This window comes from Pongo pygmaeus, chromosome 4 (genome assembly GCF_028885625.2).
Source record: "Pongo pygmaeus isolate AG05252 chromosome 4, NHGRI_mPonPyg2-v2.0_pri, whole genome shotgun sequence".
NCBI lineage: Eukaryota > Metazoa > Chordata > Mammalia > Primates > Hominidae > Pongo > Pongo pygmaeus.
In genome coordinates, this window is record NC_072377.2 from 83,372,868 (window position 1) to 83,395,802 (window position 22,935).

The 22,935-nt window shown below is 41.5% G+C and overlaps 1 protein-coding gene across 2 annotated transcripts in view; it reads left to right on the plus strand.

Moving 5' to 3' along the window:
• Positions 1-369: 369 nt before the first annotated feature.
• Positions 370-22,935, plus strand: part of CMYA5 (cardiomyopathy associated 5) — a 102,899-nt gene continuing 80,333 nt past the window's right edge. The window contains exon 1 of one of the 2 annotated variants that reach the window (XR_008502663.2): positions 370-715. Coding sequence is in view for 1 of the 2 variants with exons in the window: in XM_054488478.2 (XP_054344453.1) it covers positions 567-715 (149 nt within the window). In the remaining variant the exon portion in view is untranslated. The remainder of the gene's footprint in view (positions 716-22,935) is intronic. The other variant, XM_054488478.2, reaches the window with a different exon arrangement.

Below are 22,935 nucleotides of genomic sequence, written 5' to 3' on the forward strand. Positions count from 1 at the left end.
CGGAGCCTCAATTTCCTCATCTGGGAAACCAGCACTACAGTAAAACCTTCTACAGGTACCACCGCAGAATCGAGGTAATGAAAGCGAGACCCTTAGCAGAGTGCCTGGTAGTTAAGTGCCCAGCTCAGGATATTGTTTGGGATAAAGGGTCCAAAAAGTAGCTCAGCTCAAAACCGAAAAGACTCACTCTGGAGGAAATAAGAGACGGGGCTAAGTTGCCTTTCCTCCTTCGAACCCCCTGGTGCAGCCGGAGCCCGCGCCCCTTAAAGTGATCTCCAGTTGCCCGAAAGGCCCGCCAGGGATCTGGCGAAACGGGGGCGGGGAAGGGCTCAGGGAAGAGGAGAAGCTGAGCCCGGGCCCCAGAAGGTTGGTGGCGAAACTTTGACGCCTTCTATTTAAAGTCGCGGGGCTCGCCCGTCCCCGGCGCCGGGAACCCGAGCCGCCCCCGCAGGGGCAGGGCTGGGGAGGGCAGGGGCCAGAGCAGTCGGAGGGAGAACACCAGGCGCGGCGCGGGCGGCTCCGGCTCCGGCCCCGGCCCCGGCCCCGGCCCCGGCCCGGGAGAGGCGATGGCGAGCCGCGATAGCAACCACGCTGGCGAGAGCTTTCTCGGCTCCGACGGGGACGAGGAGGCGACCCGGGAGCTGGAGACCGAGGAGGAGTCGGCGGGCGAGGAGGACGAGACGGCGGCGGAGTCGGAGGAGGAGCCGGACACCAGGTAGCGCGAGCCTCTCTCCTCGGCCCAGGGCCTGCAGGGCAGCTAGCAGCACCCTTGCTTGTTTGCTTTAAGTTTTTAAGCTCTGGGGTTCGTTTTCCTCGAGCTAGGCACTTTCTGGGTGCACTGTCGTTTAAAAGAACTTGAAGGTGAAGGTGCTCGCTGTCAGCTGGAGTGACAGGCCCGCCTGCAGCAGAGTTCATTACCCCCGCCCCCAGCTCCTTGTGACTCGCTGCTCTTGTTTATTCCTGAGGATTTACTTAGGTCCTGCCTAACTGCCGAAATGTGCTGGAACGCGTACATCTGGCCCGAGGCACAGGAACAATCGCGAAATCCTGCGCTAGAGGAGAAGGGGGTGGGGTGGAGGCGGTGAAGGCGCACTGGTACCTTCCGATAAATGGCGGTCTCCCTGGGGGCCTAGCAGTAGGCTAGGCTGCAGTAAGGTGACCTTATTTTGATACAAAGGCCCATAAATTCTGTGGGGGGAAAGAAGCATGAGTTTCAGTAATCCCTGTTCTTCAAGTCCTGGTCCCAAATATCAGTTTCCGTGAATGCAATGAAGTAATACTATGTAAAAAAGATGCACCTCCCACCCTTCCATCTCCCACCTTCCATCCCTTTAAGAAGGCCCTAAAATGAGAATAATATAAATCATCTAATCTCTATTTGGATTTGCTTCTACCTTCACTTGTTTTCCTTGAGTATGGGTTTTGGGTTGTTTCCTGACTGCGTGTCAGTCAGTAATGTCTCTTCCTCAGTCTGTTCGTAACAGTAGAAAGGCTTTGAAGGTGGCAGGTGGGTGTGTACCATCTCAGAACGCCCAGCTTACCTAATCAAAGCCAGCAGAGCCGATGTTGAAGAAGTAGCCCATAGAGGGGCATTGAGGAGGATGGATGGTCAGACAAGAAGTCCTGAATGTATGTCACCTGTTTATCAAACAACTACCAAGTGGGAAGCAAGCACAGTCCCTGGCCTCAAGGACCTTGTGGAAAAATTTTCCTAACTTTTTCTCCTATGGGGAAACGTTTCCCTAACATGGGGAGTGTGAGACTATATAGAGGTGGAAGGGAGGACTATGGGTACTGTGCAAGGGCAGAAGAGGGAGTGTTGAGCTGGAGCTGCCTCGAAGTAGTGGGCAGGGACTACAAACAGGAAGAGCAGAGGAGAAGGCACCTGTAGGAAGTGGATCAGGGAGTAGGGGACCTGTGATCCCTTGGCAGTGTTGAGAAGGGGAAGTCTGTCAACCTCAGCTTTTATAACCTTTCCCTTACTGTTGCCTGGGATCCTCATATCCTTGCCCAACCACAATTTACAACCAACAGAATCTGAAAACTCATTTACACTAAAATGTGAGCAGCTGACAATTCACCACTTTGGGGTTGCATTGCCATTTGACAAAGGTCAAGGCCTTCAGAAAAGGATGTGATTTGTCTGCAGTAAACTTCAGCCTGTTCTGAGTACAGACAGTAAGGTGGACACCAGGGAAAGAGGTCAGAATAAATAGAGTGGAGGGAAACATGAGGGAATATGGAAAATGGAGGCCTGGAAAAAGCATCCAATTTATTTTTTATTGGATGATAAGGGTAACAGGAAGTCAGCAAAACTTCTGGATTTAGGAAAAACACATATCGACAAAAAAGCATCAAACTCTGTAAAATATTTGAAGAGATTGATTCTGAGCCAGATATGAGTGACCAATGGCCTGTGACACAGCCTGCAGGAGATCCTGAGAACATGTGGCCAAGGTGGTTGGGGGACAGCTTAATTTTACACATTTTAGGGAGACATGAGACCTCAATCAAATACATGTAAGATGTACATTGGTTTGGTCCAGAAAGATGGGAAACCTGAAGGGCATGGGGGCTTCTAGGTTATAGGTAGGTTTAAGTTTTTTCTGATTGGCAATTGGTTGAAAGAGTTAAGTTATTCTCTTAAGACTTGGAATCAGTGGAAAGAATGTCTGCGTTATGGTAAGGGGATGTTGAGACCAAAGTTTTGTCATGCAGATGAAGCCTCCAGGTAGCCAGCTTGAGAGAGAATAGATTGTAAATGTTTCTTATCAGACTGAAGGAGTTGTTCTATCAGTAATTCCAAAAGGGAGGGGGGTGTAGTGTAGTGAGGCATGTTCCATCTCCCCACCTCCACCATCACGGCCTGAGTGAGTTTTTCAGGTTAGCTTTGGAATGCCCTTGCTGAAAGGAGGGATCCATTCAGATGGTCAGGGGGCTTAGAATTTTATTTTTGGTTTGCAAACCTTCATTTTTAAAAATTCAAAAGGCACAAAGTAATCTGTAAACTTTACCCTTTCAGGTATAGTATATATAATTATCTATAGTTACCTTTCTGAATTGAGGAAAAATTCTCTTTAATTATAAAATGCTTTTGTAGTGCAGGAAAGCTCATCATTTACATACACCAACATGGATATTGGATCAGAGAACTATCCTTCTGATATATCATCCAGTGATATGAATGTGACATGTAGCATTAAGAGGCCTGTGAATCCTATTAGTTGTTCCATAATGGGCAAATCCTGTCCTCTTTGAGCCCAATTTTCTCATCTGTAAAATAATAAGAATTCCTAATTCATAAGGTTGTCATAAGGATTGCATAAATTATGTGAATGTGTGTAGGAGTGCTTGGTTCTTAGTAGGTTCCCGTTAAGGTTTAGTTTCTTTTATTCCATCAGATGACTCATTATTAGCAGGAAGGCTCTACCTTCTGCCCACCATTCAACCATGAAGGGAGAGATGGTCCCAGCTTTCAGTATAAATAATGATCCTATTTCACTTTGTATTCATTCATTCACTAAACATTCATGGAGTGCCTACTATTAATATTTGCCACAGACAATGCAAGGTGCTGGGGATACAAAAATAAGAATCCATTACTGTCCTCATGTTCACATTCTAGTTGGAGAAACAGAAGAACATAATTATGTCGTTAGCTGTTAGAAGAGATTTAAGGAAGAAAAGGTGTGTATGAAGCACCTCAAAGTCTTGGGATCCATACTACCTGGAAGGGTTGGAGAAGGCTTCATCATTGGAGCAGCGTTTTGAATCATAATAAAATGCCTCACAGTGCTTGTAGTATGTGGATATCAAAAAAGATTTTTATGTTTCTAAAACTTCACGGGAGAACTTTTGTGAAAGGCAGATTATAAAACTCACAGGATTTTAGAGCTAGCAGAGGCTTTGGAAGTATCTGTTCCCAACCGATCTGATTTTAGATTCAGAAACTGTCAGGAGTCATTTTTTGAAAGTCACACAACTTTTTTTTTTTTTCTTGAGGTAGGATCTCACTCTGATTGCCCAGGCTGGAGTGCAGTGGTGTGATCACGGCTCACTGCAGCCTTGACTAACCAGGCTCAGGTGATCCTCCCATCTCAGCCTCCTGAGTAGCTGGGACTACAGGTGTGCATCACCAGGCCTGGCTAATTTTTTGTATTTTTATAAGAGACAGGGTTTTGCCATGTTGCCCAGGCTGGTCTTGAACTCCTTGGCCCAAGCAATCCATCTGCCTCCAGCCTCCCAAAATGCTGGGATTACAGGCATCAGCCACCGTGCACGGTCAGCCACAGAAATTTTTGGAATAGAATTAGGAGTAGACCCCAGGTGTCCGGACTCCAATTTAATGTTCATTAATTTATTCATTTGGCAGATATTTATTGAACTCCTACAATGTGCCAGAGACTTCCTAGGCACAGGGAATACAGCTGTGAACAAAATGAATAAGGTCTCTGCCCTGCTAAAACTCACTCCAGTTTGGGGAGACAAATAAATAAAACATATAGTATGTCAAGTGGTAATAAATTATGAGGACAAATATAGCAGGATAAACGGATGGGGTATATTTGGATGAAGTGGTGAAGAAAGCCTCTCTGATGAGGTGACATTTTAGCAGATACTGAAGGAATGAGTTTCTAGGCAAAGGGATGACCAGGTGCAAGGGCACTGAGGCAGGGATATGTGTCTTATTTGAGGAACGCAAGTTGGTCAGGATGCTGGAACAGAGTAAGGTAATGGGGTGAGTGGTCAGAGTCAAAGCTAAGAGATAGTTGGGTTGCAGATCATGTAGGGCTTTGTAGCCCATGGTAAGGACTATGAATTTTATTCTGAGTAAAATTGGAAGCTATGTTCTGTCTACTGTACCAGTCAGGATAAAAACAAACAAACAAACAAAAAACAAGGAAAGCACAGTGATTGCAATATTCCTTTAAATAATAAGCACCTATACATTTGTATTTTCATTTGACTAATATTTATTAAACACTTACCATGTGCCAAACTCATGGTTTCCTGTATGGAGAGGAGACAGAAGTAAATAGGACTGTTATTTTTGTATTTCTTTTGCTGTAGACCAGTGAAAGCCAACTCTTTCAGCCTTTCCCACAGATCACTTAGAAACTTTTCAGCATTTTTATTTTGGGTCATTCTCTGTTGATCAATTTTCATTTCTCTATTTAAACACAGAGGATTTTTGCCACAGCAGTAACCAAAACTTAAAAATCACCTTCAATTGCAGCTTTGCCAGTGCTTCTATAAAACAGGTCTGTCTAAGCTGACAGAATTAAAATTATTAGTGACATTCACATTTAACTAGTCCTTGTAGGAATAAACCTTTTGGAAGGTGCAAGGAATTTGTAAATGGTTTTTGTTATCAGTACAGAGCACTCTGTTTCCATATATCTATTTATATGGTGTCTCCCACAGATATGCTTACCTAGGTGTTTTGACAAGTGTGTTATTTGAGCCAGCCTTCTTCGGAGGTCAGTGGAAAGAGCTCAGAATGGGAGGGGTGACTGCTCAGGATGCCAGAGGCTGAGGGAGGATAGAAGATAACAGAGTCACTTGTAGCCAGAAACTGAAGAGCTATTTAAGTGTTGGCTGCATGGATATTATATGTCCTTGGTAAGACTTTGACTCAACGAAGAGTTAAACTCAGCAAGAGTTGGAATTATTATTATTTTTTCTTTAAAAAGGCAAACTTACTAAAAAGTGTAGGACATACTGATAAAATTTTACACACAAAAAGTCCATAGTCCCTGGATATTCTGAAAACAGGCGTAATGAAAACCTTATTTTTTTTAGTCATTAAACCAAATTCCCCTTCCTACCAACATGACTTAAGAGAATCAAGTACAAGAGACGAGCTGTGGCTGTACATGAAAATAAGCTTTGATTTAGTCCAGCATTAGCATATAGAAATATAAGGTGAGCCACATATTTAATTTTAAATTTTCTAATAGCCACATTTTAAAAAGTAGAAAGAAACAAGTGACATGAATTTTAGTAATCACTTAACCCAATATCCAAAGTATTACCATTTCAACATGTAATCAGTGTACAACTTATTAGAGATATCTTACATTATTTTGTACTAAGTCTCTGAAATTTGATATTTTTTAAATACTTACAGCACGTCTCAATTCATCCTGCCTAACCACATTTTGAGTGCTTCATAGCCACATGTGGCTAGTGGCTATCATACTGGACAATGCAGGTCTGAGAAAACCTAGAAATCTGTTAGCTTCATTGGAATCTGGAGAACTGCTGCATTGGTAATAAATTCTATATGCCAGGCCCTGTGCTGGATACCAGGGACACAAAGAGGACTGGATGACACAGTTGTTTTTCCTCAAGGAGCTCAGCCTGGTGAGTGGAAGTGGTTAATTTCAATGTAATATCATAAGCACTACACTAAGGATATTAATAGAGGAATATCCAAAGACATTCTTCCTAAAATGAGATTTAGAAAGATTTCTGTAGAGTGACACTGCAGTTGGGTAGAAAGATATTCCAGGCACAATATGTGGTTAGGTATTCCTTTAGTTCCTGGTTCCAGTTCTTGTGCTGCTAATTGCTGCTGTGTCTAAACTTTCTTGTTATTATCCAGAATCATCTCAGGATTTTTTAGGGTTGAGAATATTTGTTGATTGGATAAGTGAATGGTGTGAATAAATAAATGAATAAATGAGTGCGTGAGTAAAGGGCAAGCCTTCCAGACTTCTACAAGAAGCAAGTTTAGTTGGAATATTGAACTTGTTAGATCAGGTAAGATTTTTGTTGGTTGTTGACAGCTCATTTACCAGGGATTGACAATGCCCAGTGAATGTGGAAAGTCAGTAGCTTGGAGGGAACAGTGATAAGTACTGAAGGATTGTTCAATTAAGGTGTCTGCAGTCATCAGTGCCCCCTTCTGTGACTTGTCAGAAAGCCACCCCTAGACTGACCCTTCAGCCAGATCATAGATGGAAAAATAAGAATAGGCTTTGCTTTTTGCTCAGAAAATTTTTCTATTAAGACAAACAAAGTGGATTCAGTTCCAAAATTCTTCATCCTAATCTGATAAAGTCCAAGATATGTGGGAAGATTAATTGATGCTACTGTTCAGTCCACCAAACTAAATATTCAGAGCCCTCTCAGGGAGCTGTTAATGTGTTTTCTTCCTGTTAAGTATGCCTCCTTTTAAGAAAAATTCACTTGCTAAATAGAAATTTACATTCACTGTTGTATACCAGAAATATGTACAATTTTGATTTAAAAAAACTTTTAAAGAAATTTACACTCACTGCAAATTTCCTCCTAATGGCTGATTTCACTAGGGCACTTAAATTGTTGGTTTATGAATAAAATTAATTTCTTCCATTTAAAGAAATGTTTTTATTGGCTGGATGCGGTGGCTCATGCCTATAATCCCAGCACTTTGGGAGGCCAAGACAGGCAGATCACCTGAGGTCAGGAGTTCAAGACCAGCCTGGCCAACATGGTGAAACCCCATCTCTACTAAAAATACAAAAATTAGCTGGGCGTGGTGGCAGGCGCCTGTAATCCCAGCTACTTGGGAGGCTGAGGCAGGAGAAGCACTTGAACCCGGGAGGTGGAGGTTGCAGTGAGCTGAGACCGTGCCATTGCACTCCAGCCTGGGCAAAAAGAGCAAAACTCCATCTCAAAAAAAAAAAAAAAATGTATTTACTGTAAGAAAAGAGACTTATTCATTCAAAAGATATTTACTGTGGGCCTACTGTGTGCCAGGCAATATAAACATGTAGTGAACAAACAGGTAAAGTTATTAATCCTCAAAGTTTAGCCTCTGGGAAGGGCAGGTATTAAATAAATAATCTCATGAGTAATTAGCTAAAGCAAATGCATTGGTACAATGAATCAGACCTAGGAAGCTGAGGTAGGGGCCTGCTAGGACCCTCAAGTCCCAGTCTCTGAAGACTCCTTGCTCATTCCCCTGGGAGTTTTCGGTCAGCCTCTGGGTCCCTCTTGTTAGTCCTCCTCCATCTGCCTACAGCAAAAGGTTTCACTGTCTTGTAATGAGTGTCTGGCAAGACAGCCTGGCTGCTGATGACTCTTATCCTAGAAGGGACTTCAGACGTTATCTCCCTTACCCTCATGCTTCTGATGAGTGAACAGAGGCCCAGATAAGAGGAGGGAAACCGTCACTTAGTCAAGGAACATCTAATCTCTTCCAAGCGCTATCACTTGTTATTTTGAGTTATTTTTACAATAGCTGTCTGATAAAGGCATTGTTTTCATTCCCATATTGAGTAATTTACCTAATTTCAGACAGCTGGTAAGTAGCACAGCTAGGACTCTAACTCCAGTCTACTGGCAGGGACCGTACTGGAACCATCATCATTTCAGGGCTCACCTCAAGATTACGTAATATATATATTATACACACCTGTTTTTATTAGCCAATTTATTTCTTTTACATTTGAGTACAATTTTGCTATTTTCAAATAATCATTTCAATTTACTTCAAACTTTTTTAAAGGCAGAAGCATCAAAGACCCAAAAAATCTGCATAGTAGCTAATCTTAGCAATATTAAGTTTCCTGATGTGTAATAAGGAGAGTAGATCTTATGTTTAAAATAGACATTAGGCAATCCAGTGTGATTGCATTTTCATAAGGCCAAAGATAGTAGCACCAAAATAACTTCCTTATATGCTGTATGGGATCATGTAACAAACTTGCAACAGTTATTTACCATAATATGTATAAAATTCAGATCCTCTGTTTAAAAGACAATTTATATTAGTTTTGGGGTCATGAACTTTGAAGTTTTTCTATTTATTTATTTTTTCCCTAGAGGACATGAGAAGAGATTGAGACAACTGACTTCGGCTCTTCTTAGAATTTTGGGAGCTCCAAGAAAAGCTTCAATAAATCCCCTAGTCATCCATCACCATTTTGGGCATAAATCAGGTTACATTGCATTAAAAAAACAAAAAACAAAAACAAAAATACTCCTGATAGAACTGAGAAGACCAAGATTATCATCCTGGCTGTGCCACTTACTAGTTGTGTGACGTGGGGCGGGATACTTCACTTCTCTGTGTGTATCACAGCTTTCCCACAGCTTTCCCACTTTCTCCCTGATTGGCCCCTGTCTACCTCTCTCAGCTCATCTCAAGCCACTGTGCCATTTTCACTACATGCCAGCCAGCAGGCTAGTGAGCTTGTTCCTCATCCAGGTCTTTGCTCTTGCTGTCTGCTGTCTCTGGAATGCTTCTTTAAATCCACTCTTCAGGTTTTGGTGCAAATGACACTTTCTAAAAGAGGCTTTCCTCAACTGCCCTGCCGCATGGGCTTAGTTCACTCCCTTCGTGTCTTTCATGGTCACATCATTCATTATTTCACATTGCTCTTCATAGCACCTATCATTATCTGAAATTTTATTTATTATTGCCACCACCAGAATGTAAACTCCATGAGGGAAGGGGCCTTGCTTCTCTGTTGCATTGCCAACAGCTAGAACACAGTGCCTGCTACACAGTAGGTGCCTAATAAATGGTGCTTATGGCCGGACACGGTGGCTCAAGCCTGTAATCCCAGCACTTTGGGAGGCTGAGGCGGGTAGATCACTTGAAATCAGGAGTTTGAGACCAGCCTGGAGAACATGGTGAAACCCCATGTCTACTAAACATACAAAAATTAGCTGGGCGTAGTGGCGTGCACCTGTAATCCCAGCTACTTGGGAGGCTGGGGCAGGAGAATCGCTTGAACCCAGGAGGAAGAGGTTGCAGTGAGCTGAGATGGCACCACTGCACTCCAGCCTGGGTGAGAGAGTGAGACTCTGTCTCAAACAACAACAACAACAAAAAAAAAAGAAAGGAAAAGAAAAAAGAAATGGATGTTGAATGAATGAGTATTGGGTTTCACCATAACATTTTATCCCTAGGATCTCAGCTCCTTCTGTCTGATGAACACCATTCGTATTACCACCCTCCTAACAAATCATCTTGTTCTTTATTATCCTTGTGCCAAGTTAATAAAGGGCACGGAGAATGAAAACTGAGCAGTGGTCATTGAATCTGGCAAAACGCGAGTCCATAGGGAGAGATGAATAACAGAAATGCAGACACCTTTGAGAGGGTTTGAGCCTATCAGCATCTGCTTTAAATTGAATCCATTTTTGAATAGATCCTTTCAAATACAGGATCTAGGTTACTTTCCTGAGAGAAGAGGACACTAGAAAGTGGAAAGAGGGAAGTGGGTGCCTAGAAGAGGAGAGGGCACCCAGAGCAGACTGGGTGAACAGGAGTGAACCTGGGTATCACCCAGGAAACTGCAGAAAACTGGCTACAAACTCTTGGCCTCAGTCACTGATAACTGCAGGAGGGGTGACATTCTTATTTCCCTGACTCCTCAGAGAATCCGATACAGAAGGGGAAGAGGAGCATGCACAGAGTTAACCGTGTTGACTTATAAACTAGAACTGCCTGAAAACCAAATGTGGAGTTAAAACATCTGATAGAGTTAGGACCCCTAGTGTATTTACATACTTGACTCCTTAGAAGAAAATTCTAGTGGAGTCCCTGGACACCATCCTAGGTGGTCAGGGAGATGCAGGATAATACAGCCTTTGTGGCTGGAGGGCCAAGCCCAAGAGAGGAATGCTGGCATCTGAAGATCAGGCCTTATTTATCTGAATAACTGACTGGAATCAGTGGTCTACTTTACCTTAGAGAGAAATGGCAAGAAATGGCAACCACTCTTATATTTTTCTTTCTCTTTCTGTTCCAGTTCATACTTGCTGCTCAACCTGCTACAGTTTTCACTTGTCAATCTCATAAGTTTCCTTTGACTGAGTTTGCATAGTTTAACACTTTAGAATCATGAATTCAGAAACCCAGGCTTTAGTGACAACACTGCCACCGAAGCGGTTTCAGTTTGCTAGGAAAGCCTTATGTAAGTTATTTTCTGTAGGTGAGAGGTGCTGCCTTGGGTTCCAGAATCTTCGCCAGTTAGTTTTGATTTGCAATAGAAGTAAACTGTGATCAATTTATAAGCAGGAAATTGGTTGGTAGCTCATAAATCATGGGAAGGTTGGAGAACTAGTCATTAAACAGGAACAGCCCCTCAAACCATGCCTTAAAACTGGTCTGATGAATTATTTCAACTCAATTTTAAAAAGACAACCCAATTTAAAAATAGGCAAAGGATCTGAATAGAAGTGCTCTAAAGAAAATATACAAATGTCCAGTGAGCACATGAAAAGATGGTCAACATCATTATCCATCAGATAAGTGTCAAATAAAACCACAACAAAACCTGAGTGTCTATTAATGGATGAGTGGATAAGGAAAATGGGATATATAGACACAATGGAATATTATTCGGCTATAAAAAACAATGAAATTCTATCATTTGCAGTGATGTGGATGGATCTGGAGATCATTACGTTAAGGGAAATAAGCCAAGCACAGATAGACAAATATCACATGTTCTCAGTCATTGGGAGCTAAGAAAGTAGATCTCATGAAGATAAAGGGTAGACTGGTGGTTACTACAGGCCAGGAAGGGTAGCAGGGAGGCAGGGATGAAGAGAGATTGATTAATGGGTACAAATATACACTTTGGGCTGGGCGCAGTGACTCACACCTGTAATCCCAGCACTTTGGGAGGCTGAGGCAAGCAGATCACTTGAGGCCAGGAGTTCAAGACCAACCTGGCCAACATAGTGAAACCCCATCTCTACTAAAAATACAAAAAAAAAAAAAAATATAGCCGGGTGTGGTAGTGCATGCCTGTAGTCCCAGCTACTTAGACAGGAGAATCACTTGAACCCAGCAGGTAGAGGTTGCAGTGAGTCAGGATTACGCCACTGCACTCCAGAGCAAGACTCTGTCTCAAACAAACAAACAAACAAATACACACTTAGAACAAATGATACCTGGTGTTTGATAGATCAGTAGGGTGATTGTAGTTAACATTAATTGACTGTACATTTCAAAATATCTAGAAGAAAATAAATTAAATGTTCCTAGGGTAAAGAAAAAATAAATGTTTAAGGTAATGGATATCCTAATTACCCTGACTTGATTATATAAATGTCTCAAATGATCACATGTACTGAGAAAATATGTACAGCTATTACATATCAATAAAAATAAATTAAAATCTCTCACACACACACACAAAACCACAATAAGATACCACTTCACACTTTCTAAGATGGCAAAGACAGATGTTGGGAGAGGATGTGGAAGTATCAGAATCCTCATATAACACTGGTAGGAATGTAAAATTGTACAACCACTTTAGAAAACAGTCTGGCAGTTTCTCAAACAGTTAAACATAGAGTTACCATATGACTCTGCAATTCCACTCCTAGCTATGTACTCGAGAGAAATGAACACATTTGTCCATATAAAAATCTGTACATTAATATTCATAGCAGCATTATTCATAATAGCCAATAAATGGAAACAACCCAAATGTCCATTAACTAATGAGGAGATAAAGAGGCCAGGCGTGGTGGCTCACACCTGTAATCCCAGCACTTTGGCAGGCCGAGGCAGGTGGATCATGAGGTCAGGAGATGGAGACCATCCTGGCTAACACGGCGAAACTCCATCTCTACTAAAAATACAAAAAATTAGCTGGGTGTGGTGGCGGGCGCCTGTAGGCAGGAGAATGGCATGAACCCGGGAGGCGAAGCTTGCAGTGAGCTGAGATCTTGTGACTGCACTCCAGCCTGGGTGACAGAGCGAGACTCCATCTCAAAAAAAAGAGATAAAGAAAATGTGGGCTGGGTGCAGTGGCTCACACCTGTAATCCTAACCAGTACTTTGGGAGGCCAAGGCAGAAGGATCATTTCCACCCTGAGCAACATGGTGAGACCCTGTTTTTACAAAAAAATTAAAAATTAGCTGAGCACGGTATTGTTCTAGCTATTCTGGAGTCTGAGATGGGAGGGTTGCTTAAGCCCAGAAGTGTGAGGCTATGACAAGCTATGATCGGCCACTGCACTCTAGCCTGGGCAACAGAGCAAGACCCTGTCTCAAAAAAAAGGGTTATATTCGTACAATGGAATATTATTTGGCCATAAAAAGGAATGAAGTACTGATACATGAATGGACCCTGAAAACTTTATGCTAAGTGAAACAAGTCAGATACAAAGGAAAACATATTATATGATTTCATTTATATGAAATGTCCAGAATAGGCAAATCTGTAGAGACCCAGAGTAGATTTGTGTTTGCCTAGAGCTGGAAGGGAGATGTGGAAGGGATTAGGGGTGATGCTTCAGGGGCGTGGGGTGTCTTTTTGGGGTGATGAAAATGTGCTAAAATTATCTGTGGTGATGATTGCACAACTCTGTAAATATACTAAAAGCCATTGAATGGTACACTTTAAAAGGGTGAATTTTATAGTATGTGAATCATACTACAATGAAGCAGTTTTTAAAAAATCATCTGGTGAGGAAACTGTTGCCATGGCTGGGGCACTAGATGTCACAATTTGTGTTATTGCCACATCTGCACCAGCAGTTCCATATTGCAGCAACTGGGACCCCTGCTACTGCCAGAGAGAACAAGGAGCTACACATCTATTTCTTTCCTCAGTAGCTCTCAAGTCAGTCTAAAAACGGATGTGAAGGTCTTCCCTAGGAGAGTATCTAGTGCTGTCAGCTCTGTCTCCCCAGGCCCCCCAAGGTGGGGAATTCATCAACTGGGAAGACAGATCATTTGCTCAACTGTCTTTTTGGATGTCAGATGTCTGCTGGATCAGCAGGGGGCCCCAGGCTAGACTTTTCTTCAGATTTTGTTACCTGACCCTCAGATCATTTAACACAGGATGCAGTATATTTTGCTATTTCTGTGGATGTACAACACTTTGTTTAAGCAATAGAATAAACTAGTTAATATTTCCCAAGGAAATTTAATTGAAAATACAACATAGGTCAGTGAACAGATAAAACCATATGAGGTTGAAGTTTTCCCCCATTAAATATCAGCTGAATCTGAGTATTCACTGTTTATTCCAGCATGGACATTCCATTTTACAATAAGAACAAAGAAGTCTTTCACTCTGGCCTCAATATGACCTGTATTACACACCTTGGTATTTCTGCTTTGGGGTTTCAAAACTCCTTTGAAATCCTGTCACTGTTTGCTATTATCAGGAAGTTAATTCCTTCTAAAGCCTTTTGGTCTGTATGCCTAGGGTAATCCTCCTTTGGAGAATTGTCACCATCTCACAGGTGGGCTATAATAGAGTGTATGTATATGACCCTGGTTCAGGGGAGAAATCAGACTGCAGTAGTATCAGATTTTCTTCTCTGGTAAGTTGGAAATGGAGGCAGAGATTCTCTTTAGTTAGCTTGCAGGTTTGGAGGACGTTTCTCAACTTTTTGGAGATCTATTCAACTTTATTTTGATCTTTTCTTGAAAATATTAATTTTTCTATCAGTCAAAAAATATTCTAGGGCTGGGAACAGTGGCACATGCCTGTAATCCCAACACTGAAAGGCTGAGGCAGAAGGATCGATTGAGCCCAGGAGTTTGAGGCCAGCCTTGTCAACATGCGGAGACCCCATCTCTACAAAAAATTAAAAAATTAGCTGGGCATCGTGATGCACACCTGTAGTCCCCAGCTACTTGGGAGGCTGAGGTGGGAGGATCATTTGAACCCAGAGGTCAAGGCTGCCGTGAGCTGCGATTGCACCACTGCACTTCAGCTTGGGCAGCCAAGTGAGACCGTGTTAAAAGAAAAATTCTAAATGTACATCTGTGAAACTGTCCAAACTGTCCAAGATGTGGTAAAGAAGAGTATTAGCTAAAATTGCTGAGCATAATTTGGTATCTAAGATGGTGTCCAGGAAAAAAAAAGGTATTTAATGCTAAATAAAAACTCTCTGTCAAGGCAGGAATCCCAGAGTGTAGAAGGGTGGGGAGGTGACAATCTGTAGGGAAAGGGTATGACCCCCACTGTGGGTCTGAATGCTGTATCACACTCAAGTGTGTTTCTGAAACCTTAAAACAGTTCACCCAAAGTAGAGCGACCAGAATCCTGTGAGCAGACCCTGTGTGCAAGGGTCTGAAAGCCATTCAAACTGGTCCTATCACCCAGGAGAGGCTCCATCCTTCATCAAAGCAAGTCATGCCAACAAGCAGAAGTTTTCCTACCCCTTTATTTTCATTCTCTTGGATATAGAGATTAGAAGAGGGAAAAGCAATAAAATATCTTTTCTGAAAGCCAGGAGTCCCTGCCTTTGTTCTTGGTTGATCTCTTAATCTCTTTGGGAAATAATTTTCTGTTACTGAGGGTGCCATTTGGGGGATAGCCATGTTGAGAGAGAGAGAGGGAGAGAAAGAGAGAGAGAGAGAGAGAAAATACTTGCAGAGACAAGGAGAGACCAGAGCCAAATTGACACATCAGAGATAGAGTAGCTCCCTTGACTCCTGATGGTTTACCTGTTTGCCCTTCACTGGGAGGCCTAAATATACCTCTGGCCCCTGGAACCTATGAGAAGTCTCTATTTCTTTAAAATAAAAACCGTCTATTTAACGTAGCCTGAAAGAGTTTGTTCTTTACCACCACAAGGGCCTTAACCCCTTCTTAACATTTCTAACAGCTTTTAAAAATTTTTCTTCCGTCTTGGCACAGTGGCTCATGCCTGTAATCCCAGCATTTTGGGAGGCCGAGGTGGGCAGATCATGAAGTCAGGAGTTCAAGACCAGCCTGGCCAATATGGTGAAACCCTGTCTCTACTAAAAATACAAAAATTAGCCAGGTGTGGTGGCGCATGCCTGTAGTCCCAGCTACTCAGGAGGCTGAGGCAGGAGAATCGCTTGAACCCAGGAAGCAGAGGCTGCAGTGAGGTGAGATCATGCCACTGTACTCCAGCCTGGGTGATAGAGCGAGACTTGTCTCAAATAAATAAATAAAATAAAATAATTTTCTCTTGCAGGCCTTGGCAACACATGTGCTCTAACCAGAGCTAGCCAAAAGAACCCCCTAAAACTGGAGTTATGCCCTACATGTCCAGAAATACTATAGATAGATAGATAGATAGATAGATAGATAGATAGATAGATAGAGTATTTTTTTTTTTTTACAATCAGGAATGTTTTGGACATCAATAACCCCAACACTGAAACCCAAAGCTACCATTAGTCCTTAATCACCACAACATGTCTGCAGAAAATTTTTAAAAACCTGCTTCAGAATTGAAAGAACTTTTATTTCCCACCCACACATCTTCCCACTGCAAATATTTTAAACTTGATTGAAGAGAGTTACAGACCTGAAGAAATGTCTATATTGACCTAACACCAACTTAAGCATATATCATCCAGGAGCTGGTAGAGAAAAGGTCTTGATCAATCTCAGTTTGATCTCATGAATCAGAGTCTAGGACTTTCTTTCAGTCTCTCCTGGAGTTCTCTTGGAGAACTGAATACTAGCAGTTCTCTGGAATGCACTGTTGATAGCCACTTGACGTCTTTAAGCCTCAGAATCTGAAAGAAGCAGGTACTGCTACCTGCTTCACAGGTACGTGTGGGGGTAAATGAGAATGGAGATGCACAAGGACATCATATGTTCCTGGCACAGAGTGGGACATGGACGAGTGTCAGTTTTCTCTTCTCTCCCTTCCCCATCATCTACTAGTACCCTAAACTATTGCAGGATCTGGCCAGCAGCCCGCAATGCAACAGGGCTCTTTGTTCCCAGGTGGATCTGCAGGTCGAGAAATAATAGACACACACAAGATAGTGAAAGCTGGGTCCAGGGGAGTCACCGCCTTCTGGTCCTGCAATGCCACCAATGTGCTGGATATACCAGCATTTATTATTAAGTTTATTGAGGGCGGAGGTAGGTTAGTGAGGGATTTAGGGTCATTTGATTATGAGGTGAGATGGTCACATGGGGATGAAGTAATTCTTTAACATAACATCTGTATGCAGAAGTACAGTATACAGAGATAAGAATTTACAATATAGTGTGTGCATCAGTAATTTCTAACAGACCCTTAAAACAGAAACACAGTCTTTGCATAACCTATGATTAGCAAGATATTAATCAGCAGTAACAGTTGCAGCAAAAGCTGGTTACAAACAATCCGTAGAAACAGGACTTGAAGCTAGACAACCGGTTAGACCAGAAATTCTCAGAAGGGAGTGTGCCTTAACCCTAAAGAGGCCTAGAAGAGCCATGGCAAGATCAGGGCGTTTATAGCCCTATCTTATCCATATGAACAGGTGCCCCTCATGCGTCCGTTTATAGGCTCTCCACAAGGGTCGCATGCCATTCCCAGAGCTGTGAACATCTGCTTTTCTGGGATAGGAATCTTGGTGATGTGAAACCTCCCTGACTGCACGTCCATTCATAGGCTCTCTGCAGGGGGAAGCACATCATGTGCTGTTGGCTCATTCTGGCAGTCCAACCTGGCATTGTCTTTACACAGTCCTGCATGCAATTTTGTATTTACAATAATCAGGAGCATTTCATCTTTTATTCCATAGCAATAGTTTCAGGGGGTCTCCCTACACTGAACATGAGTTGTTTCCTAGGTTCATGTTGCCATTTCTAGCAATGCTATTCCTCAGCCAGCACTCCTTACCCTGCACCCTCAGTTGAGCTGCACTCCTAGATGTACAAATAACTCTTAGTTTTTTTGCTTTGTTTTAATTTTAAATCAAAACTAGGTGTGAACTCCGGTGTGGACTGCACCTATCCTCATTAGTGTCTTTTCTCTAATTCTCTTGGTGTGGCTTGTCGGAAAATGTTAAAGCTTTCTAGTTAGTATTTGAATACATTTCAGGGTCCTAAATGGTGAGTTTTAAAGCCCCACTGCAAGAATTGTCAGCTTTGAACAGAATAGAGCCAGGAATGATGCACCTGCAGCCACTGAGACATACAACTGGAACAGCCCACTCAGCATAACTTTATGAATGTTTCTGGCACTAGAAAGGATTTCGTTTTACATTTCTGTTTGTTTAGGGACCGTGTGTAGCTTGCCTTTGGAACACGTAATACACACTCAAAGATGTTGACTAAGTTAATGAATAATAAATGATGATGAATCAATGAATTCAATGAATAATGAATGATACAGGGAAGAGTAATTAGAAAACATATTAATTTTGCTTAGTTACACTTTCCAGAGGTAATCATTATTAAAGAGGTACCTTTTGTCTTAATTATAGGCTTATTAATAAATTAAAGTGGGTTTATGTATCTTCAAAGTTTGGACTTCAGAAGGTTAATTCAACACTGAAAAGGAAAAGGAAGAGAAGAAAAATATTTTCATTTGTCATTTGCCAAGTATGACACCAGATGTTTTACATATCATTTCAACATAACTACCTTATAAAGTAGATATTAGCCACCTGTTGAACTGATGATGACCTTCAAGCCCCGGAAAGGAAGGGGAAGTAATTTGCCTGAGCTCACATAGTGCCTTAGTCTGTTCATAGTGCTATACCAAAATACCTAAGACTGAGTAATTTAGAAATAACAGAACTTTACTTCTCAGAGTTCTGGAGGCTGGGAAGTCCAAGATCAAGGCAGTGCAGATTCAGTGTCTGGTGAGGGCTTGAGCCTCCTTGCTGAGTCCTCATACAGTGGATGGGCAAAAGGCCCTAGGGTGCTCCCTTCAACCTCTTTCATAAGATTGCCAATCCCATTTGTGAAGCCTCCATCCTTGTGACTTAATCGTCTCCTAATGACCCCAGCTGTTAGTACTGTCACATTAGTGATTATGTTTCAATATATGAATTTTATGAGACACATTCAGATGATAGCACATAGCTAGTAAGTAATGAAGCCAGGATTTAAACCTAGGCTGCTCTGAAGTCAAAAATGCTATTTCTACCACTACCCCTTGCTGTTTCTATCCCATGGGCTTAGCACTGTGGTGTATATTAAGATAATGACACATAGTTTCTGCCTCAAGAAACTTATTGTTAAGTAGAAGACACATGGCAAATTTTAATCATAATAGAAAGTAACATTTGGCCGGGCATGGTGGCTCACGCCTGTAATCCCAGCATTTTGGGAGGCAGAGGCAGGCAGATCACGAGATCAGGAGATCAAGATCATCCTGGCTAACACAGTGAAACCCTGTCTCTACTAAAAATACAAAAATAAAATTAGCCGGGTGTGGTAGCGGGTGCCTGTAGTCCCAGCTACTTGGGAGGCTGAGGCGGGACAATGGTGTGAACCTAGGAGGCGGAGCTTGCAGTGAGCCGAGATTGTGCCACTGCACTCCAGCCTGGGTGACAGAGCGAGACTCCATCTCAAAATAAAAGAAAGTAACATTAAAAAAAATGAGCTGGGTGTGGTGGCTCACTCCTGTAATCCCAGCCCTTTGGGAGGTTGAGGCGAGTAGATCACTTGAGGCCAGGAGTTCGACATTAGCCTGGCCAACATGGTGAAACCCTGTCTCTACTAAAAATACAAAATAGTTAGCCAGGTGTGGTGGCTCACACCTGTAATCCCAGCTCCTCGGGAGGCTGAGGCACAAGAAACGGTTGAAGCTGGGAGGTGGAGGTTGCAGTAAGCTGAGATCATGCCACCATACTCCACTCTGTCACTCTGGGTGACAGAGCAAGACCCTGTCTCAATTTTTTTTTAAATTAAATTAAATTTAATTTTTAAAAAATGGTAGTTACCAGAGAAGTACTCTACTGAATTCCAGTAAATCTCAAGTATTGTATTTCATAGAAGAAAGTGAGATAAAAGCCGGCTCAGTGACACTTTGGTTTTCTACAAACAGGTATCAAGACAGGGCTCACATGGTACTCAGTGTTGCTAAGAGTATGGGTAAGAATGTGTGGATCTCGTACACACTACTGATAGGAATGCAAATTAATCAACCTCTCTGGAGGGAAAACTGTCAATATGTGTAAAAAGCCTGAAAAAATTATTTTGCTTTTGAGTCTCAAATTCTACTGCCATATTATTCTAAGAAAAAAAATGTGCTGAAAGATGTACCTGTAAGGATGTTTGTCAGAGTTATTACAGAGAAAACTTGGAAACAATCTAAATGTTCAACAACGGGGTACTGGGTAAAGAAAGTGATACATGATGGAATGCTATGTTAACTATTAAATAGGAAGTTGTGGAACTGCAGTGATCAAAGTGTGGTTTTCTTTCAGGGCATCCACAAGATCCAAACTATTTTTATAGTAGTTCTAAGACATTATTTGCATTTTCCACTTTCATTCTCTCATGACTGTATAGAGGATGAAAAGCTCATTGATTTTTTTTTTTTTCAGATTCCACATTGCAACTAATCTTATAAAAAACTACTACTTTTTAAGTTTTGGTGTGGTATAAAGAAAATATCAGCTGGGCACAGTGACTCATGCCTGTAACTCCAGCACTTTGGGAGGCCAAGGTGGGTCGATTACTTGAGGTCAGGAGTTTGAGACCAGCCTGGTCAACACGGTGAAATCCCGTCTCTACAAAAATACAAAAAAAAAATTAGCTGGGCCTGGTGGCGTGCGCCTGTCATCCTAGCTATTTGGGAAGCTGAGGCAGGAGAATTGCTTGAACCCGGGAGGCGGAGGCTGCAGTGAGCCAAGATTATGCCACTGCACTCCAGCCTGGGTGACAGAGTTAGACTCCATCTCAAAAAAAAAGAAAAAGAAAGAAAGAAAAAGAAAATATTCAGAATTATCTAAAAATTACTCCTCCCTTTTCCAACTACATATCTCTGTGAGGATAGATTTTCTTTATATATTCCTACTAACAGAACATATTCACATTTTGAATGCAGAAGCAGATGTGAGAATTCAGCTGTCTTCTGCTAGGTCAAACATTTAAAAGATTTGCAAAAATATAAAATAATGCCATTCTTCTCACTAAATGTTTTTGTTTGTGTGTTTTGGAAAATAACTTTTTATAAAATATGTTATTGATCTTGACATGAAGTAGGTTATTATTATAATTTTTAGATGAATTAATAAAAATTTAAAAAATTCTGTTTTAATTGCTAGTACCCTAAATATTGATAAATATAACCCACATGAACAAAAGCTTTTTGAGGTCCTCGATAATTTTTAAGAGTATAAAGTAGTTTTGAGACCAAAAGTTTTGAGAATAGTTGTTGTGGACAAGTGTATTTAATAGCATGAAAAAATGTTCAGAATGTATTTTTTTATTTAAAAAAAGCACATTACAAAACATATCATTTGTGTAAAAGAGGCACATCTCAGGATAGACCAAGAATGAAGAATGCTGATATATTAAAAGTGGTCATCTGAGTGCTGGGATTACTGGTTGTTTTAACTTTCTTTTTTTGTGTGCTTCTGTTTTCCTATACATCCTACAGTGAAATTTATATTTGGTAATCAGAAAAATTTCTTATTTTTACAGATAGGACCTAAAAATCTTGAGCTTTCCCCTGAGTTCAACTGAGGAATGGGGGAAAATGTATTAAGGGTGGCCTGTATTATGGTTTTTAAAACATTTTACTGGATCAAATGCACATCATTTTTAATGGGTTTTTCTGTCTTTCTCTTTTGTGCGTGATTAGTAAGAGAATATTATGGGAAATTCATCTTAATTTTTAGAACTCCTGAAGAGATGTAAGTGCTATAAAGTCTTATAACAATGATTTTGGGGATGCAAAGTTTTCCAATAATCTCACTTATTCCAATACAATCCTCTATAAAAACAAACAAAGTTATTGAATCTCCAATTCTGAGGTTTTACAAGTCAGAAATCAAAAGGCTACTAGCAAGTTATTTCCTAATGTATCAATAAGGATTTTACTTAATCTCTTTGTTTTTCCTCCTGTGCTAGAGACTTCTTTTTATAAGTTCTGTTTTACTGTCGGTTATGTTTTAGGTAAGAGGTTTCTTGTGTTTTTCTGGTGGTGCTGTTTGAGCCTGATGATGGGTCCATCAGGTAGGTCTTTTGGGTGCTTTTCACTGGCAACTCCGCCAATAGCCAGGCTGCTGCTGATCTGCTTTCAACTTCAGAGGAGTCAGGCACCCCTGCCACTAACCGTACCTGGCAGAATTTGTCTAAAGTGGAATAGCCACTAAAGATGGTACAGAGAGAAGAAGAATGTTAACTATATAGACAATTGCTTGGAAAGTTGAAGAGGAGAGAGGCAAAGTTTAATTGTCAATATAGGTTTTGTTAGCAGACTTTGTAAATTATGTTCTTGAGAAATGAATCTTTCAGGTCGCAAAGGCTACATTGGAGAAAGAAATTAACCACTTTCAAAAAAAGATAAAGATTCCCGTACACCCTTTATAGATCACTGGTTTGAGAATAAAGAAAAAAATGGGGGCTGGGAAATTTTCTAAACATTTTCTGCATGCACAAAAGAACATACTTTCTAATACTGTACTTGAAGAAAACACAAAGTTAACGGCGCTAATAAGTTATCATCCAGAGCTGATCCAGCAGAAAATGTTTGAGGATTTGTCAGTAACCATAATATAATGATTAATTTTTCTTGATGAATTATTGGCGGCATTAATTGTGGGCCTAGATCAAAATTCAGTGGAGGAGCACCCGGAAATTAAAGAGAACGTGTATGGTTGTTGTTCAATCACAATTTTTTCAGTCTGATCCCCTTGCATCTTCACTCCCCCTTCGCATATGGTACAGCAGTATCTCAAGGATGCTTCTCTCCATAGCTGGAGAGTGCCATCACTGGGCCTCCAGAGGACTCTCTCTTAGGTTTATCCAAACAGGCCCGGAGAACCAACACACTGCCACCCAAGTCTCTCTGCTGGCACCAGGCAAAGGGGTCCTCTCTCCTGAAACTCCAGGGCTGGGATGTACTTCACCTATCCCTGTTCATCCCAGCAGCATCTGCTGGAGTGAGGCATTGGTGTTTTATTTACTTATTTGTTGTTTGTTTATTTATTTTTGAGTTGGAGTCTTGCCCTGTTGCCCAGGCTAGAGTGTGGTGCGCGATCTTGGCTCACCGCAACCTCAGTCTCCCGGATTCAAG